A 20,704-nucleotide genomic window follows, 5' to 3' on the forward strand; every position below is an offset into this window, starting at 1 on the left:
GGGGCGGGGCGGCCGCCGGCTGGGCAGGAAGCACGCCCGGCTCGGCCTCCCCACCCTGCCCTCGCCTCGCTCGGCCCGCCCGCCCGCACGCCCGCCCGGGATGCCGCTGGGCCTGGCCGCCTCGCGGCGCGCCGCGTCTGCCAGACGGCCGGCCCCCGGTGGCCTCATCGTGGCCCCCTGGGGATTGGTCCACCAGCACGACCCACACTCGCTGTGTGGGCGGCGGGCCCAGCTTAGGACTCAGCCCTTCCCTCAGAGAGCTGCCTCTCCAGCAGGGTGAGCCGAGGGGCGGGCGGGAGGCGGGCTCCGTGTGCTCAGGGCCGACTTGTGTCTTAGCGGGAGGGAGCAGCGGGAGGGAGCAGGGAGGTCTTAGCGGGAGGGAGCAGCTGGCCATGGAGGCCTTCTCTACGAGCCTATAAACTTGGATGAGCCCTAGCATTAGGACATGCAGACCGGATTTCCTGGAATGGAGTTGGGAAAATACAGGTGGCCTGGGGCAAGACTGAATCATTGGCTAAACTGGCCTTCAAGGTAGTGAAAGGGAAAAGAGGGGAGAAAGGGAAGTGAAGCTGGCTGTGGCTGAATGTAGTAGGTCTTGATGGCTAAATGGGGTGGTTTGATTTTCATTCTAGGTGCAGAGGAGAAGCAATGAAGATTTTGAGGCGGCTATAATTGGGATTGTATCATTCATTCATCAAACATTTATTGACCACCTACAATGTGCGAGGCTATGTTAAGCGCTAGCGACACCGTCCTGCACTCATGTGGTTTTCAGTCTAGCTCAGTCACTTCACTCTGGCAGCCAGTGTGATGAAGGTACTAGAGGGAGCCCAGCTGAGAGACAACAGCCTGACCTAAGAAGGTTTGGAGACTGATGGGACTGGAGGAGGCAGACAATGTGGAGATTTCCTCAAGGTGTTTGAACTATCTATATGTATTCAGTTGTCTATTCTGTACTACCCAGCCCCCACCTCCACATACTTAGCAACTAGACTGAACTGTTGGGGGCAAGGATGAGGTTTTAGTGAAGTCTGTATCTCCAGCAGCTCCTGGAACAGTGCTTTGCATAGTGTGATCCAGTAACTGCTTGTAGGATTGGATGGTGTAAATGTGGACAGAATTAGAGAATTCAGGACAGGTGGTGGTTGGGAGAAATAATATGTTCAAAAATGGTAGGATGTGCGGGCCGGCCCGTGGCTCACTGGGGAGAGTGTGGTGCTGATAACACCAAGGCCCCGGGTTCGGATCCCATATACGGATGGCCGGTTCGCTCACTGGCTGAGCGTGGTACTCACAACACCAAGTCAAGGGTTAAGATCCCCTTACCGGTCATCTTTAAAAAAAAAAAAAAAATGATAGGATGTGGCTATGTGGAAGTTTAGTCCTAGAATTCAGGTAAGAAGTCAGCCAAAGTACAGCTATGACCCAGCCCATTAGTACCTGCCCTTGAAAGGAAATGGCAGAAAAATTCAACTATTCAAAAAGTTTGAGAGGCTGGCCAGATAGTTCAGTTGGTTACAGCACAGCCTTATAACACCAAGGTCACAGGTTTGGATCCCCATACTGGCCAGCGGTCAAAAAAAAAAAAAAAGCTCAAACTTAATATCATACACTAAGGCCCTACCTGATCTGGTCCCTACCTGGTCCTCTCATACTCCCCAACCCCGAAGACTTGCCCCCTGGCTTAGCACTAGTTACAGTCAGGTCTCCCAGGCAGTAAGTCACTCCCTCCTCTTGCTTCCACAATCTTACTGCAGTGTAATTATCTGCTTATCTACATCCCCCAACTATAAGCAGGGGCCATGTTTTAGTCACTTCTCTATCTCTACCATCTGGTCCACTGTCCAGCACTCAATTGACCTTCCATAAATAATGTTTGTTGAGTGAATGTTAGAGTGAATGGGAGGGACAATGTGAGAAAGGAAAGAGAGGTCGAGGGACCCAGATTCAAGTGGGGAGGAAAATAAGAATTCAGAAGGCTCTTCACTTCCCTTATGAGCTGTATTCATTGAGTCAATAAATATTTATTGAGAGCCTAATATTTTCCAGGTATATTCTAGTGACTTTGGGGTCTCACCTGACTCCAAAGGCCTGAGTTTAAATGTTCCAAATAGTACCTGTGTGACCTTATGTAAGTTGCTAAACCTCTATGAAATTGGAACAATAATAGTACCTATCTCAGGATTGTGAAGATTGAAGGAGATAATCCATGTAAAGTGCTTAGCACAGTTTCTGTCTCAATCCAATAGACAAGGTGAAGAAGCACCCCAATAAGGTTTATCAATAAAGTACATACTTGGATGCAGATCCATGATCATTCATTTAACAAATATTTCCCAAATACTGTGCAAAAGCACTGTTCTAAGAGCACTATTGAGAGGTTTTGGACTAAGTGTCCATCATGAGAGTTCACTAGAGATGAACAAAGCAGACTATGATAGATGATAAAACTGTCCCAGAGGCCAAACACAGTAGTGATAGGGAAGTTCAACTATGCATTTATTCACCTGGACCACATTGGTAAGTGACCATGGCAAGCCTTCATAAGTGCTGCCTGACTACATGAATGAACATGCTCAAAGATGCTTTCTTTGTTCAGCTTTTGCCCCAATCTTGGGAGAAAGTGTCCTCAAATACAGTCATGCGTCACTTAACTACTGTTAAGTGTGTTCTGAGAAATACGTCGCTAGGTGATTTTGTCATTGTGCAAACATCATAGATTATACATACACAAACCTAGATGGTATAGCCTATTGCTCTGACCACTGTCATACACACAGTCTCTTATTGGCTGAAACATCATTATATGGCACATGACTGTATTTGATATCAACCACCTAACCCCAGGATCTACCAAATGGCATCTCATGGCCCTGGGGTTCTTATGAAACACTCACAGTCTAGTGGAGAAGATAGGCATATAAATGAACAATCAGAGTAGCATGTAGTGAGTGTTCCCATAGAAATAAACCCAAAGGGTTATGAAAGCACAGGGGGTTGGGGGGACAGCTTAACCTAGTGTGGGGGTTAGTTCTTGAAAGCTTCACAGAAATGACACCCAAGCTGAGCAATAAAGGACTCTTTAGAAGGCAGGGAAAGGCAATCCAGGCAGAGGGAAGTATGTATGTGAAGGCAAGAAGCAAGAGATGTGGCAGGTTTGGTATGGCTGCAGATCAGAGGCCGTATGCATAAGGGCAGGAAAGGAGGCAGAAGTCAGTTTGTGAAGAGCCTTGTATGCCACAGTAAGAGTTTTGGATTTTATTCTGTTTATATTTTTCAGCCCTGGCTGCACAATAAATCACCTGGAGAGCTTTTAAAATATCAGTGCCTAGCTCTCACCTCCAGATTGATTTTTTTTTTTTTTTGGCAGCTAGCTGGTATGGGGATCTGAGCCCTTGACCTTGGTGTTACGAGCATCACACTACCAATGAGCTAACTGGCCAGCCCTCACCTCCAGATTGATTCTAATGGTTGTTTTTAATGGCAAGAGACTGGAGCATGTTTATATGCTGTGTGGAAGGAAACAATGGGATCCATCATACACCTGGAGAGATTAGCCTCTGGCTTAGGAGAACACCTCACAGGCTGAAATGTATGGAAATAAAGAGTAAATATGTCAGTACATTGGGAGGAAACTGAGGGAGTTTTCATCTAAAGGATTCTATTTTTTCCTTTAATCTTACGGTGAGGTATTCACTGAGCATGAGGGGGTGGTAGGATAAGGAGTTTTAGGGAAGTGGAAAGTCTGGAGCAGCTGATGGTGGGGGTGCTGGGAAGACTTGGTGCATAGAGCCGAAGGCCCCACTGGGTGGAAGACCAAGAAGGGTGACACCAGTTTAGAAGGCTGTGCGATGTTCTCCAGCAGAGCTTAGTAAGTGCGAGGCAGGAGAGCAGAAATGGGACCACTCGAGATCTGCAGGGAAGCTAGGTGGAAGGCCTTGCAGGTGAGAAGATTCAGTAAAGGTTGAGTAGAAAGAAAACTAAACCAGGAGTGGTCTGATAAATTGGAGAAACAGAAGGGTCAAGGAACTCACAGTCTTGATAAGGATGAAGGCCAGGTATAGTGGGGAAAGAATACCCAGTCCAACAGCTAAAATTCCACTCCTTTATGGAGCCTTGCTGACTAATGGGAAGTGAGGTGATGACTTTCCCTGGGTCCCACCCTGATGACTCACTCTTCCCTCACTGCTCTCTAAGGGGCCCTTCTCCATCCTCTTTCCCAAGAAGATAAACCACTGATGTAGTTTCTCCAAGAGTTCAGCCTGAAAACCACCATCTGTATGAACTCTAACAACTCTATTCCCACGATTGATTGAGGCTTTATATGTTTTGGCACAAAAATTAAGAAGCAGATCAGAGAGTAAGAATGGCAGTGAGGAAAAAACAGGAAAAGGTATGCCTGCATGTTTGTGAGTGGAGCAGTGGAGGAGTGTATGAGAGCCATGGGGGAATTGGCTATGAACAATAAAAACTAGGGTCTGGGGTGAGGGGCAATAGGAGTGGCAGGTGGAGACAGAAGCAGCTTCCTGGGGGCTATGTCAAGCTTCTCTATTCCCTATCCTGTAAAGGACAAAGGGTACTTTCTACACAGTACCCACACAGAGGAGCTGAGGGGAGAGTTGAGCCCCTGAGGATAGGACAGCAAAGATGAGGGTGAAAGTTTTGCCAGTTAATCATTCTGCATGTCCCTGGGCCTCAGCCAGCTAGCTGGTATCCTCTTCCTAAGCAGGCTGGGACCTTGGCTGAAGGAAGTGGGGCTGGAAAGACATCTGGCTGGCAGGAGAGAGAGACTGCATGCAAACATTCATCATATCATTTGGAATTTGAGGGTTTGCCTGGACCCCTCAAAGTTCAGGCACAAGGTCTGATCCCTCAGTGGGTAGCCAGTGCCAACACACTATGGTTATCATTCAGTTTTCACTGAACTGAACTAAAGAAATTGAGGAAGAGGGAAAGAAGTGTGATATAACCTACAGGAAGAGCTCTAGAGAAAGAAAAGGGGAGGCTTTTTGTTAGGGAACAAACCAGGGGAGGCTATCAGGATGGAGAAAATAGAGTTAGCAAGATCCGAGAGATACGTGAGAAGGGCCAAAAGGGGAAAAGAGAAGTTTACTATTCTATTCAGTACTTTCTCTGGCAAGCTTAGGGCCAGTTGCTTTCCATATGCTGTTACAGCTCAATCCTGTAAGGTAAGTACTACTATTACCTCTTTTTTTGGGCGGGGGGGGGGGGGGCCGGGGCGGGAATAGGTGGCTGACCAGTATGGGGATCTGAACCCTGAACCCTTGACCTTGGTGTTATAACACCACGCTCTAACCAACTAAGCTAACCAGCCAGCTCTCCTATTATCACCTCCTAACAGATGAAAAGAAAGGTCAGAGGTTGAAGGGTTTACTCAAGGTCACATCGCAAGTAAAGTGGAAGCAACATAGGCATTTCAGGCTTGAGGAAAAAGCATGGACAAAGAAATGGATGTAGGAAAGCACAGGACAGGAGGAAGGAATTGCAAGGGATTCAGTTTGGCTAAAGGACAGGGAGAAAAAAAAGTGAGTTTAGTTTGTATTGGGATTTTCCTGAAGATTTCTTTTCTTTCTTTTTTTTTTTAAAGATGACCAGCAAGGGGATCTTAACCCTTGACTTGGTGTTGTCAGCACCATGCTCACCCAGTGAGCTAACTGGCCATCCCTATATGGGATCCAAACCCGTGGCCTTGGTGTTATTAGCACCACACTCTCCTGAGTGAGGCACGGGCCGGTCCCTTTCCTGAAGATTTCTGAGTACAGCTTTGACATAATCCCCACTGTGCTTTAAAAACACAAACCTGGCAATAGTAAGATATACTATCAAGAGGAAGGGAGAGCAATCAGCTGGGTGCCAGTTCAGAGGCACAGGTGTGATGCAATGAAGGCATGACTTAGAGCAATGGCAGTGGGAAAGAAGAAGAGGGAAGAGAGCAGAGGACCCAGAACTGACAGCAGGTTGTGAAGTCAGATAACTCAGGTGCAGCAGGATGAAGAAAATGATAGGACATCCTGAGTTTTAGGTAAGATGGCACATTCAGTAGGAAATCTAAAACAGTACTGTAAATTCAGGATAAAGGACAGGGCTTGAGGGAAAAATCTGAGGATTTTCTGTATAGAGGTGAAACCACACAAAGTAAACTGTGGTTGCTCTAGTTTTGGCTGTATTAACACGCTTTCCCATCCCCCTGCTTTCATTTCCTTTAAGGAATTCCTCCCCAACTCCACTGGCTCATTAATCTTGGTGTTCTCCTCACACCCCCCACCCCCAAATCCAAGCTCCTAATGGCACATAATCCAAGCAAAACCAGAGTCCTTCCATGAGCTGAGCTATAATAATGTAGAGTGGAGAAATGCAGAGCAGAGAGCCCATACAACATTTGAGCCCCTGAGCCCATCTAAAGCCCTCCTCATAACCCAAATAAAATTAGGCCTCCTTCTCTTGCTTTTGGATAAGCTAGTTTAATTGTAATGTGTTGCAATCAAAATAGTCTAATATATCAACAGATAAAAATGAGATTGCTCATGAGAGATTAGAAGGAGAGGAGAATAACAGTTATCGTTTGAGTGCTGACTATTTGCCTGAAGTGTCTGGTATGCCTGTCTAAGAAGCTTGGACTTTGTAGAAAACTAAGAGCTACTTAAAGTTTTAAATTGAATGTTAAATATGCTCAGTTGAAGGTACCCTTTGAGGATGGTACTATAATCCCATTTTACAGAGGTGGAAACTGAGGTTCCTGGAAGTGAGGTAACTTGCCTAAGTTCATACAATGGATAAGTGTCCAGGCCAGGATTTGAACTTGTAAATAAATAAACTGCAGTAGAATTTTGGGTGCTATAATAGAGGTGTGTAAAGAGTACAGGAGAGGTACAGTTTAAGAATGGTCAAGTGTACAGGGGAGGAGTGGTAAACACTTTACAGGAATAAGTGACACTTAAACTGAAAGGATGAATTGTTCACCAGGTGCACTGGAGCAGGAAAAAGAGAGAGACATTCCAAGCAGGCACGAGGCAGCACCTGACTCCCAGGCATTTCCTTTGGCTACAGCCGAGAGCACTTATAGCAAAGTGCCAAGGATGGTGGAGAATGCTGTGACAAAACAAGGTCTGAAGGACTGGTGGCGAGTGTGAAGGGACGAGAGGCAAGAGTGGGCCCAAGGAGCTCTGGTTTTGATTCCCAGTAATTATACACAGCCACCCATGAAGACCTGAGGTCAGACCAAGCAAGCATAGACAAGTGAGGCAAGAATTCATTACCACTGCACAGAGAAAAATCTATGCATGGTGAAGGGCCCCCTTTAGGAAGGACCCTGTAGGAAGACTGTGGAACTGAGTAGTTTGGACAGGGAAGACATACAGTTTAGAAGGATGACAAAGAATATTTCAGGTGAGGGAGCTTGTCATTTGGTCTCAAATCAAAATGATACAATTTAAAACCAAAGTGGGGCTTAATGGAAGAGTATAGGCAACAACTAAGTGGGAGAAATAAAATCCACAAAACTAGATTCAACACTGGCTTATTGTGTCAGGAAATCCAATCTAAAAATGTTCCAGTGCCTGTTCTGCACTAGTTACTAAGAAGATACCATGAGGTATGAAATGTACACACAAAGTGTCTCCTAAGGCTGAGGTCCTGAGACACGACCACAGGGAGCTACAGAGGGAGGGAGAGGTTATAACCTCTTAGAGGGATTGGTCAATAATTCAAGCAACAATTACTGAGAGCAGATTTCTAGATGCTATCCTGGGGTAGCTTCTACTATTGTCAGGTACTATTCTAAGCACTTTATATGTATTAACCCATTTAAACCTCATAACAACCCTATGAAATAACCACATTATGATTATCCCCAGAAATAAGGAAATGGAAGCAAAGAGAGGTAAACTAGCTTGCCCAAGGCCACACAACTAGTAAATGGCATGGCTAGGATTTGAACCCAGGCAGTCTGGTACTGGAACCTGTTCTTTTAAGCAAAATATTACTTTATACTACCTCTCCAAAGTCAAATAAGTCATAAGAGTAATAATAATAATAGTAACACTACCATTTATAGTGTTTATGATGGGCCAGATGTTGTCATATGCCAGACACACATTATCTTGCCAAATATTATAGTTCTCAGGTAGAAGAACTCGGATTCAAACTCTTGACAGTTCAGGGTACTTGAACAAGGGGGACAACAGAGTGCAGCAGGAACTAGAATAAGTGTGTACAAAGTTTAAATGTGGAGCATAAAAGAGGAGGTAATTGACCTTACTTGGTGGGAGTGGTGTTGAATTGTGGACAGGCTAGGTTGTTGAAAAGCTTCACAGAGGGGTGACTCATGAGCTGAATTTTGAAAGATGATTGGGTATTCATCAGACAGAATGATAGGGCAAAGTGTTCTGTGCAGAGGGAATAGAGGGAATAAAGTAATGGAGGTCTGAAAGAACCTGTTATAACAGGAAACTGCAAGCAGTTTATATGACTTAGCAGTTGAGTGGGTGGCAAGACAGTATAGAAGATAAATCAGAGGGCTGGCCAGTTAGCTCAGTGGGCTAGAGTGTGGTGTTATAACACCAAGGTCAAGGGTTCAGATTCCCGCACCATTGGCCAGCAGCCAAAAAAAAAAAAAAAAAAGAAGGGGGCTAGATCACACATAATCTTATTTGTCTTTCCAGGATGTTTGAGCTATTTTTTCAAATTTTTCCAATGAAGTAAATGTAATGGCCAAAAAGAGTAAGTAAATATCCCTAGGGAATTCAGAATAGTAGGAATTTTTTGAAGTCTGTTTTCTCTTAATAATGCATACATGCTAAATTTGCATTCTCTGTTTTACATTACTAACCCTTAAGTAAAATGAACATTCCAGGATGATTTTATCCTGTGACTTTCAATATGCCTGGCATACTGCTCCACCAACCTACTAAGTATATGGATCCCAGTTTGAGAAACATGGGGAGCAGACTATTGAAAGGATTTTAATAAGGGGAGTAATGTGATCAGATCTGCAGTTCAGAAAGATCTGGCAGCTTTTTAAAAGATGAGTTAGGGTGGGCAGGAGTGGAGACAGGGAGTCTGAACAATATTTTTAGTGACAGAGGCCCAGAGCCTAAACTGCAGGGCAGGAGGGATGGATATTAGAGAGACAGAATTGATAGTATGTGGTATCAGATCGGGTATGGGGAGAGGGACACAGAGGAGGAATAGTTTAGCATGGCTTCCATATTCCTGGCTTAGGTCATGCCTAGGAAAATTAGACGAGAAACAGGTGTGAAGGAAGATTGGATCTAGATATTCAGAACCAGAAGTACCTGTTGATCACATAGGTAGAAATGTCCAACAGGAATCTGCAGCTCAGCAAAGAGGTCTGTGTTGAGGGCCGGCCCGTGGCTCACTCGGGAGAGTGCGGTGCTGATAACACCAAGGCCCCGGGTTCGGATCCCATATACGGATGGCCGGTTCGCTCACTGGCTGAGCGTGGTGCTGCCAACACCAAGTCAAGGGTTAAGATCCCCTTACCGGTCATCTTTTAAAAAAAAAAAGAGGTCTGTGTTGAAAATAAAACTTGTTTAAATTATGCACATAAAAATGGAGGTCACAGAAAAGGTAGAATAAGAAGAAAAGAGGGTGAAGGACAAGTCCTACAGAATAACAAAATTCAAGAAGCAGGCAGAAGTATAGAAGTCCAAAAGCTGCAGAGAAGGAATGGCCAGAGAAGTAGGAGAATAAGGAAAATGCATGCCATAGAGGCCCAGGGGAGAAAGAGACATAAAGGAGATGGCCAGCACTGTCAAATGCTGTGTAGAGATTAAGTAATATGAGGACTGAAAAAATTCTGGATTTAGCCATTAGGTCAGCAATGATCTTTGATATGGTTTCAGAGGAATGGTGGAAGTAGAAGCCCAACCACGGGGGGTGAAAAGTTAATGGGAGGTGAAAGAAGAGCAGGGTCTTTATGTCAGGAGTGTGGCTGAGAGTTAGTCAATGAGAGGGGATGTAATGTCAAGGATTTTTAACATGGAGGAGACATTAAAATAACACTAACCACAGCTATGTAAATGGGTGTTGTCCAGAGAAATTAGCAGAAAGAACAGAGGATGGTCTACATGGGGGGTGTGGACAAGAGAAGATGAAGAACCAAAATGACCACCAACTTGGGAAATTAGAGTAAGAAGAGGGAAGGAGGTGGAATGACAGAGTGTAGGAAGGGGAGCAGCACAGGGCACTTTACGTTTGATTCAGTAAAGAAGGTTATTGTCATATGGAAAAAGTATAATTTACTGCCTGTACTGGAAGAGTCTCTCTGGTACATATATCTTGCCCAGGGAAGAGAGAGATATCAGAGTAGGAAGGTGACTTCTGCATACAATACATGTCAAAACTTGCAACCTGTAATAACTTACCATCTCTTTGATGAGTCTTCACTAGAGACTGATGTGAAAGCTAGCAAAGTATTAGGGTAGTGATCTAGAGAGATATTGGTATATTAAGTTGTTGGTGACAGAGAAGGACCTTTAGGAACAGTTTGCAGAGGTTTGAGGGATTTGGGAGCTGATCTAGGAAAAATTTGGCCTATTCATGTAACACAGTCATGAAGTAAGGAAAACAAATGCCTGGGGATAAATGGGCAGAGACTTTAGAGCTAGAGAGGATCACTCAGTTAAGAAAACTGAGACCCAGGGAAGTCAGGTGCCTTTTCCATGATGCAGCTGAAAAAGCTGCCATATCCAGATGGTAGCTGACATCCAGAGAGCATGTGACTCATCAAGAGACCACAACAGGAACCCAGGATCTGCCTCAGTAACACATGGGAGCTCAAGGACAAGAGAGAGAAGTTAAAGAGAAGAGAGGAATTTTGTCCTGTGGGACAAAACAAATGTTGAGGTGATGGGGCACCATGGTCCTGTTAGATAGGTTGGAGAGTTTGCCTTCTGTTCCAATCAGAAAACCCTGTCTATAGTGTGACAAACCCTTTCCAGGTATTAGCCCCTGTGCCTTCAAGACTTTCAGGTAAGAGCCACAGGGAGTCTCCATGGGTTGGCACCAGGAACCCTCTGGACTAAAGAGAAAAGGGACCACAGCTCTTCCTACTTTTGGCCCAATACTAAACTTCAAGAGTCTATATTCCCCCCAAATCTGGAGCAGATGGAAAAGGCAGATGGAAGAAAATGTACACCCCTTAGTAGCTCCTCTGGACAGTAATCAGGAGCTGACCCAGGGTGGGCGTTTGGAAGGACTCAGCCTCCGTCCTGCCTGGTGCTGGGATCAGCTCACACAGCTCCTGTGTCCACAGGGCACAGAGAAAACATTGTCCATAAGGAGGATTATTCTGTACAAGAAGCTCAGACAAAGGGAGAGGTTGTTTCCAGCTGCCTGGGGGAAGTGAGAAGCGGGTGGAAAAAGGGACCAGCCTTGTACTGGGGCATTCCTGCAGAGTTCAGCTTCTTCCCCTCATGAGCAGGAGAGGAGATGAGCAATTATAGCCCTCCAGCTCAGTCCTAATTCTGGGACCCATTATGGAGTTGCAAGGAGCACATAGGTACAACCTATCCATTTTGGCTGATCCCCCCAAAAGTACAGGGTTCAGTTAGGTGAGCCAACTAAGTATGGCAGCAATATATGCCAGAATGTGAAGAGAATGGGGTGACTGAGGCAATAAGCAAAAGGGAGGTTTGACAAGGACTAAACCCTAGGTTCAGGGCACATCTGGAGAGGTAGAGGTCCCAGGCAATGGGTGTTAAACGGACATTGATTCAGTAAGCTCCCACCTTCAGCGGGATGAACTCTGTGCTGTAGTAAGCTCTTGAGGCTTCACAGCTGCTGCTGCTTTCTCCATCCTAGACACAGACCTGGGAGACGATGACCTAATCTCTTTCTCCAGGAACCCCAAGAGTAGGAGCAAGCACAATGCCCAAGCAAAACCTGGCAGTCAGAAATAAGGGAACACTGGGCCGAGCCGGTGGCACACTCGGGAGAGTGCGGCACTGGGAGCACAGCGACGCTCCCGCCGCGGGTTCGGATCCTATATAGGAATGGCCGGTGCACTCACTGGCTGAGTGCCGGTCACGAAAAAGACAAAAAAAAAAAAAAAAAAAGAAATAAGGGAACACTACCAGAGGAGGGTAAAAGAGTCACTTTTTGCAAACCCTGTCTGAGCAAGTAAGCAGGTCATGTCTTCTTCAAAGGAAACTCCATATATATTCCCTCCTGAGGGGGAATGAGTGTGTTAGAGGTGGGAGATACATAGAGGGGATCTTCAAAAAGTTCATGGAAAGATTCATACTATCTTTTAATTCCATTTCTCCATGAACTTTTTGAAGTACCCTTGTATTCTCTGTTGAGATGTTTACTAGGTTGTAAGGGCTCCAAAGTGGGAGATGCTACAGAGGTTTGTGTAGCCAAAGGATTTTTGGTGGGGGGATAGAAATGAGAGCGCATGCTCCCAGAGTGACAAATATAGAGGTGTGAGTGCCTCCAGAGTAAGGAATGTTTGCTTAAGGACATAAGATGTAGGTGAGGTCATGCATTTGTTCTTGTTGGGGCAGGACATTTCCGCTCCTGGAGGACAAGGAATCCATTTTAATAGTATGGTGGGAATGAAGTCAGTATTATCCTGGGACAACAAACTTGAGGCTGGTGCCATTCAATATGGGAATCTTTTGGTGGAGTAAAGGACAGCAGTCACCAAAAGATGCTGCAGGAGTTTTAGAGAAGCATAGCTCAAACTCTATACAATATGCCAGTTAGCTTTGACATTTCCAGCAGGAAGGGAAGAGGTGAGAAGACAACACCTGAGTGGGCTGATGGGACGGAAGTGTTTAAGTGGGGGACAGATCTGGTATTGCCTCAGAGCTGATGACAGGACTCCCCTGCTGCTGTGTGTTGTGGTCAGTGAGCTTTAAGGGTACCACTCCTTGTCTTGATGGGACAGGAACAGATGTGACATCAGGGACCACTTTTCCAGTCCTTTGCTGCCACAGCCTGGCACACTTGTCTGACACTGAACAAATGCCAAAGTACCAATGTGTGATAGAAGAGAACAGAAAAAAGGCAGCTGGAAGGTATGAGCAAGACAGAAGTCTCAGGATTTTTAGATTAAAGCCAATTAAAGATAAGACTTTTTTATAAAGAAAAAAATCAGAACTGTCTTGTAGCACTCTTGAAATTATCTCTGATCATTATGTAGCTCTATCATAAATTGCTGTCAGACAGCCCTCAGCCACTGAACATCAATTTAAGTAACTTTATTCAGAGAAATCCTCTGGTCCACTTCTGCTGACTCAGCCTCTGCTCCTGACAACAAAGGAGCACTAAGAAAGGCAGTTTAGACCGGATGTCCAAACTCACTCCATTCCTCAACTTTATAAAAGTAGGCAAAGTTAGTGGAGGCTGCCGTCCCACCATCAGTCTGGCTCTTATTTTAGCCACAGGCTTAGTGGAATAGAGGAAAGCCATCCTGGCCAGAGTCCCTGATCTACGCACTATTATGAGGACAACTAAACCCTGATGAAAGAAAGTATGAAGTGCAATTCCCCTCTCCCTCCAAAATAAGAAAAATGAGCCCGGGGAAGGGGCTTTTTTATGTGCTAAAGAAAAACTCTCACAAAGTCCTGCCTGGCAAAGCCATTTCCTGAGAAATCCCCCACCTACTGGCCCCTCAACATCTTCCTTCGTGTATAAGGTGGGGTAAAGAATACGGGACTTTGTGACTATTTCCCATGTAAGAGCTGAATTGGCTTCTCAGATGATGGACAGTAGAAAAGAGTAGCACAGCTTCACCAGAGCTATAGGTGGACAGTTTGTCCCAGCCCAGAAGCTTCTTTGCCTGCAGTTCAGAGGAAAAGCCAGGACAGAACTTGGGCAGGAGGTCCTGCAGAAACATTGTGCTACTGAGAACATAGAGGCTGCTATAGTTTCTGGCAGCACAAAATAAGCACTGGCTTATCTAATCTTGTCTCTTCAGTTCACCACTGACATGAAACAGTATCAGATCAGAGTAAGGTCTGGATCAAGGATTGTGGAGGACAGTAGCTGTAGAAACTATCATTTATTGAATACCCATTATTTCACATATTGTGCTAAGTGTTTTACATTCGTTTTCTCATTTTAATCCTCACAACAACCCTACGAGGTAGGTATTATCACCATTTACAAATGAGAAAACAGGCCCAGAAAAATTAGGTCACTTGCCCGACGCCACACAGCTAGTCAGCGGTGGAGCTGGGATTTATCTGTTGCTGAAAGCCAATGTTCTTTTTATTGTACCCATCTAGGTGAGCCTTGAGCAAAAGGTAACTTCACTGCCCAAATCTGCAAAGAGCACCTGGGAGTGGAGGTTGCCAGCCACACTCACCGCTGGTAGGGATGCATTGAAGCTGACTTGATGTTGGTTTTTATTCCACTTGGCATTTTCCCTGAAAGGAACACGAAGAAAGACATCTGAAGCAAGGTAAGACTTTCACAATAAATCAGAAATGTGGTCTTTCAGGTTCCCTTCTGCCACCTCCTTTATCATCTCAGAACCTCTGTGGCATCTGACCCTAGTTGGCAGAGATCAGAGGTGTGGTTCTTCACCCAGTTCTCTACCTGAAGATATCTGGGAGGAATGGGTGATAAGGGAGAATAGTGGGAGGGGTCTAAACACACCCCTGCTCATCTGTGCCTGGAAAAGATAGCTAAACCTGTGTGACCCCCATTTAATATCACAAGTAAAAGAGTAATATGTCTCTCATTTTAATTGTCCCTTTTTCTACACAGCTTGGAAGAAATACCTCTTCGAGCTGCTTGCATCTGAACTCCTCCAGACTGTCCTCATAAATACTAAAAGTGAGCAGGAGAAAAGGCAGGAAGCTAAGAGCAAGAGAGACAAGATACAGAGAAAAAATACATGTAGGACTGGAAACTTGCCTGCCTATCAATTCCTGATGCACCTACCAAATGGTCTTGATTAAGGTTTGGCCACTGATTTCTCTACATAAGAAGAGACACTGACAACACACCTAATATCCAAAGTAAATGGCATAGAAGGAGAGTTGAGACAGAGGTCTGAGATGGGATAGGTGAAAGCAGCTGCTGCTACTCAAAAGTTCTTCCTTACTCTCTGGTACCTGCTGCAGTCTTAGGTGAGATTTTTTACTTCCTAAATCTGTTTCTGGGTCACAGGGCAAAGGAGAAAATCCCCAAGCCTGGGGATGCAGAAGGACCCAGATGATCCAGCTCATTCCCACTCCACTCTCAAAGTCAGCTATATTTCAACCCCTGTCACCTTACCTGGTTGACCTGCTTGAGCCATTTGCACCCCACTGAGCATCGGCTGCTGCTGGCTTGGAGCTCCTGCCATCTGCACCTGCTGTAATCCTGAGGATCCTGCAAGGATTGTCCCAGCTCCTGGCTGGCCTGGTTGGCCAGGACCACTGCTGCCTGAAGGTCTCCAATTAGACAGCCCCTTCCCAAAGGCAACAGCTGCCACCAAAGCACTGGTGTCTGCAGGGTTAAAGGTCTGTTTGTTTGGCCGGAGACCTGAAGAAAAAGTAAGTAGGGACCCTGAAATATGCCTCTGCCCTCGACTGAACCTAACAGCTGGAAGACAAGTATGTGTGTTGGGGTTTGGACCTCTGACTTCAGCATCATCTAGAATCCCTCACAGTCCAGGGGAAGAACCAGAGGACCCCAAGCCTATCTCAAAATTCTCCCTTCCCACTTTGCTCATTTCCTCCACCTACTCCAGGGCTGGCCTTAAATACAAAAGGCTAACAGAATAGATGCAAACCCTTTCCTAAGTAGTTCATTCTTGTTTCCTCACTTCACTACAACTGAAACCATGCCTATTCCAGTGACCTTATACACCTCTCCCTCTCCGTTTTGCCACCAATCCCTCCATACCTCCACTCTCTGATTCTCGCTCCTCTTTGCTGATTTTCTCCAGAAGGTTTGAGCACATTTTATTCAAGCTCTGGATCTGCTTCTGTAACACAGACAAATTTGTGCAGAGATTAGGGTAAGTAGGAAATGATTACGGAGAAGTGCTCTTCCAGAGTCAGCTTAGGTGTAACCAACTGTGTATCCCTACTAGACAGGAATGGTTAATGCCTAGCTTCTTGTGATGGGTCAGGGATGGGAGTAGCAGGGCAATGATGCAGTCCAACCTGAGCTGCATCAGCACCAATGCGGGCAGCATCTGTTGTCAATTGCTTCTCCTGCTCTTCGACCTCAGGGTCAGGCTTGGTTCTCAGATGGTCAGGGACCACCTCATGGCTGAAAACGGGCACCCGTCCTTCTGTCTGCCGCTGTAACACACAGATATCATTGATTCTACCATGCACTCCAAGAAGACAATCTGGCCTGATATACAGTCCTTTCCACAGGCAGTGTATTTTCAGGGAAGGCACAAACTGAAACACAATATCTAGCTTCCTAGGACACCATCCCTTTCACTCCATTTTCATTTCTGTCTTCTCACACCCATCTCTACCAGACCTAGGGGCAAATTAAACTCTTTCTGCTACATTTTAATCAAAGACTGGAATAGACAAAGTCACAAAAGAACAAATTTTTTTGCTAGGGATAGATGTTGGAGGAGAAAGGTCTTTGTCTTGGTGACATGGGCTTCAGGTTATTACAGCACTATTTGGGAGTGGCTCCCCCACCTCCAGAAGGATAAAAAGTAAGGCCTCCAAAATGCAGCCCTTGCTTCTTATTGCCACATACTACTAAACATCCAAGACTTCTAGAATAACCAATCAAGTATTATGCTCTAGACTTTGATCCAAGAACTTAATTTTCCAAGTTCTACCTTTTTCTCCTCTTACCATGAGATCTTCATCTCGGTCTGGGGACAACACCAGAGGGATGATGACCTGGTTACGGAACAGTGGTGTCTTTTCATGCTTCAACACCTTGTTCAGAGTGTTCAACTGTCCAGAGAGCAAGGCAAAGCTGTCCAATACAGAGGGCCTGGTGGTGGTAAGGAGTTAGAATGTTCCACTCATTCTCTGGAGTAGTTCACAGTAAAGCAATCTATAAGGAGTCCTTCAGACTAGGAACATCCAGAATTACCCTCAAAAGACTCATAGCCCTATAACCAGCCTAGATGGGAACCAGACTGGCTAGCAGCAATGATGGGGTTAGGAAAGAGGGACACGCTTTCAGTTTCTGACACATGTAAAAAATAGCCAGTTCACCTATTCTCCCCTTTCAAAGATGGTTGTCCTCTTGGGGGCTTGTAACAGGCCCTGGGAAGTGGTTTCTACAACTTCGCCCTGGCTGAGGAGGGAACAGCTCTGCGTGGCTGTCAGGCTGTGGCTCCACACTCTGTCTATAGCCCAGCACTTTGGTAGTGTCACCCTGTCTGCCATGTGAGGAAGCTGAGTGGGAAGCACCATCCAGAGGTGCAATGAGCCAGTGTGGATACAGGGCTGGGGTCTGTGGCATCCCCAGGCACTGAGGGGTGGGCCGTGGACAGTGCTGTGCCTGCCACTAGCTTTGCAGACCCTCTGTCCACTCTTCCCCTTAGCAGGGTATACCAGGTGGATGCCCTAGCAGGCCCTACCTTTGTGGCTCTGCCTCTTGGGTGTACTCCCCACCACTGGTCCTCCCCAAGGTGGGGCTCAGGTCGAGTCCCTTGGGAGTGTGGCGAGCAAGAGGGCACACTTTACGCTGTGCCTACCCCAGGCTCAGGGTTCCACTGTCACGGCCACCTGTCCCTATAAGTGACATGTTGGTATTAGGATTTTGGGGTGAAATAATCTCATGCTCTGTACATGGACTTACATGCCTCATTGGAAGTGATATTGGGAGGAAAACAGGTGTGTGTCACCTTTCCAACTTGCGATTCTGTTTCCTATAGAAGAGTCATTTTAGACAGAGGTAGGTAGAGGAAGAAATAACCTAGCCATGGTAATCACTTGATTTCCCAAGTGGAAATGGCTCACAGAGGAGTTGGTGGATGCCTGTCTTGAGTCAGCACAGTGGGGCAGTACACCCTGGGCTCAGGTTCCTAGAGCAAGCCCTGGGACAAGCTGGAAATTGGTGAGGAGGGTTGTGAGAAGTACAAGAAGCTGACAGAGGTTTCGGGGTCTCCTGGGGCCCAGTCGTTGGCACTAAGGCAACCCCAAGTCCTCAGTGACCTCTGGGGAAAGCATTACATTTGGTTCAAGAGTGGTGTTTAAAATTTATGTTGTCAGTGACTAAAATACTGTTTACATAAAAAACTATTTTTCCAATTCTAACAAGTTAGAAGTGAAAAGGAATGAGCATGAATGTTGTAGGAAACTGCCAGCTGGTGACGGGCTGCTGTCCGTTCCCCGCTGCCTGTGGGGCTGCTCTTCTGTCTGCCCCAGGTCTAGAGACCTGGAGGCCTGGCAGTCCTGTCCAATAGAGGAAGGAAAGATTCCTGAGGAGTCTTGGAGAAAAGGTTTCATGCCCTTGGGTGGGGCTTACCCCCTCATATTTATAATCTTAATTTATACAGTGATTACCTTGGAAGCAAATGTGTCTTGTATTGTTATGTACATAGTCCATACCTGAGTGTTGTAAATAAGTTGTTCTGTGCATAAATAAAACAAGCCTGTTTTTGATCTTCAAGGAAAAAAAAAAAAAAAAAAAAAAGCAGTTCATTGTTTGAATGGGATGAGAAAACAATGGCAAAAAAGGAACATTGGCCACACTGCTACAACTGAAAATTCAGAAACTGGGTAAAAGCCTCTTTTCCAGCCTGGAAATAGGATTCACACTTTCAGAGTAGGTTGGATCTAAAAGACTCTGGCACATCTGTGGAAAGAGATCCAGCATGAATAGAGCTGTAGTGGGTAGACCCACTGAGGGAGGACCACCTCACCAGAGAAGTCAAGGGTAAAAATCAAATGCTAGAAAAAACCTGGGCTGAGAAACTGGGCACTTCTCTACTTCCTTGCCATGAAGGCCACTTTTTACAAGTTGGGAAACCCAGCTCTTTCCAAACCATATATTAAATTGATAAATGGTTATATCACTGGGATGTCCTATCCACCAGGAGACCCAGCCCCCCACCGATGGAGCCCTCCCCATCTCGCCCTGGCAACTCTTACCAGGTCAGCCGGTCATACTCGTTCTCCAACTTGTAAATGAAACTCCCCAGTGAGTTTTTCAGATCAGCCACTTGACTCAGCAGTGCATCTAATGATGCCTCAAGTTGCTTCTCCTCCCTCTGCACCAATAAGAACAAGTTGATTACCCAGATAGATCTGAGTATGACACACAGAGAGGAAGGCTGAAAAGCCAGGGAAACAGTGTGCAACACCAGTCAGGTAACAGGATCTCATTGGCATAGGACAGCCAGGCTGTTTTCCATCTTTGTTATTGGGGTTACAGACAGCATCAACCCTTAGTACTTTCAACCTGTTCACCTGACCTCAAGTCCTATCGATTCCTTTCTCTCATCATCTCCTAATCCATGCCTGGTTTTTCTCTGCATTAGGTACACCGTACTCTCCCTCACAGAAATTTTTCCCAGACATAATGCCTGAGATTCATTATCTTACGTGCACCTCTGCAGCACATGTACTCCAGCTTCCTCTGTCCTAGAATCTGCCTTGGGAGCCTAGATGCCCTTGTCATCAGCACAATCTCTGGGAAATCTGTCTCCGAATACCAGTCCCACACTCCTCCCGTCACTTCCCCACCCTCAGCTCTTCATTTACCCTTAGCATGTGAGGTTTCAATCTTCTTGCTAAATTAATTTGAACTCATTTCTGTCTCCACCAATATTCCTTTGTCTCTTTCACAAGCTCAGTAGACCCATCAACATTTATTATGTTCTTTAAACATGAGTATACGAATTATCCTGATTAAATCACCACATACTGTACACATGTATTGATATGCGATTCTGTACCCCACAAATATAATCAACAAAAATAAATAAATATTGAGAGACTACCAAGTGCAAGAAACTAAGTGACAAATGAAAAACTAAAACTAAATAAACCTCACATACTCCTAAGCACTAGACAATTTTAAATGTTGGGGAACTGCAAAGCACTTCCTTCCTATCTGTGGTCTCCTGTTTTACTCCATTTCTTTACCCTTAAAAACTATCAGGCACAAGCTGGGAAGAATGATGCAAAACCGTCCTGAACACCGGCCAGTGTGACTGACGGGCTTGATCCTGGGTTCCACCCACGGCCTCAGATTATAAATAGTTTAGCTTTCCGCTACGGCGGCTCACAATTCCTTCACTGCTTGGGCTTCCCTCCAATCACAGATCCCCTGTTATGTCTGCATACAACAGCCTCCGTCCACCAGCCCAGGCCGGGGTCTAAGCCAACCCAGCACTTTCTCGAGCCGTCTTCCTTGGGTTGCATCTCAGCCTTCCCAAATTAAAACCTAATCCTTCCCCACACCCAAGCAAGTAAGTGCTGCCTTCTCCCTCCTGACTTAGCCCGAGTCTTTCTCCTGTCATCGGGCTCCACCCCCACCCCTCACCTGCGCCTCTCCCTCTCCAATTGACCTTGCCCTCCATCCTACGTTCCCTTATCAGCCGCGGGCTTTGCCCTCTCCTCCCTGCCCCAACTCCGCTCTCTCCTCAGCCAGCCCGCTCTCGGTCCCGTTACCGAAGCTAGCTAGCAGCCAATAGGCCCAACCAGGTTCTCACCTGCATTGCGGCGGCCGCAATGACTTCCCCTTCCGGTTTCCCAGTCAGCGAACGCCTCTGAGAGGGCTTCGT

The 20,704-nt window shown here is 45.9% G+C and overlaps 1 protein-coding gene and 1 long non-coding RNA gene across 2 annotated transcripts; one reads left to right on the top strand and one right to left on the bottom strand.

Moving 5' to 3' along the window:
• The first annotated feature begins 17 nt into the window (after positions 1-17).
• On the top strand, positions 18-18,565 carry LOC134383995 (uncharacterized). Its single transcript, XR_010024235.1, has 4 exons — positions 18-276; positions 633-915; positions 14,277-14,452; positions 14,761-18,565. It is a non-coding gene; the product is annotated as an uncharacterized LOC134383995 (long non-coding RNA).
• On the bottom strand, positions 14,036-20,673 carry MED8 (mediator complex subunit 8). The gene is made up of 7 exons (XM_063105581.1): positions 20,633-20,673; positions 19,068-19,186; positions 16,812-16,956; positions 16,149-16,289; positions 15,886-15,967; positions 15,274-15,522; positions 14,036-14,417 (listed from the first exon to the last, which is right to left on the bottom strand). The coding sequence occupies exons 1-7, from the start codon at positions 20,636-20,638 to the stop codon at positions 14,353-14,355; spliced, it is 807 nt and encodes a 268-aa protein (XP_062961651.1). The 5' UTR covers positions 20,639-20,673; the 3' UTR covers positions 14,036-14,352.
• Between the last annotated feature and the right edge of the window lie 31 nt (positions 20,674-20,704).

Source organism: Cynocephalus volans, chromosome 8 (assembly GCF_027409185.1).
Source record: "Cynocephalus volans isolate mCynVol1 chromosome 8, mCynVol1.pri, whole genome shotgun sequence".
Lineage (NCBI taxonomy): Eukaryota > Metazoa > Chordata > Mammalia > Dermoptera > Cynocephalidae > Cynocephalus > Cynocephalus volans.

Excerpts from the sequence above, each read along its gene's own strand:
- MED8 (XM_063105581.1), bottom strand. Across the intron at positions 16,957-19,067 it reads GAGTATGACCGGCTGACCTG|GCCCTCTGTATTGGACAGCT; the intron begins GTAAGAGTTGCC and ends TACCACCACCAG. Across the intron at positions 14,418-15,273 it reads GGCTCAAGCAGGTCAACCAG|GGAAAATGCCAAGTGGAATA; the intron begins GTAAGGTGACAG and ends TGTTCCTTTCAG.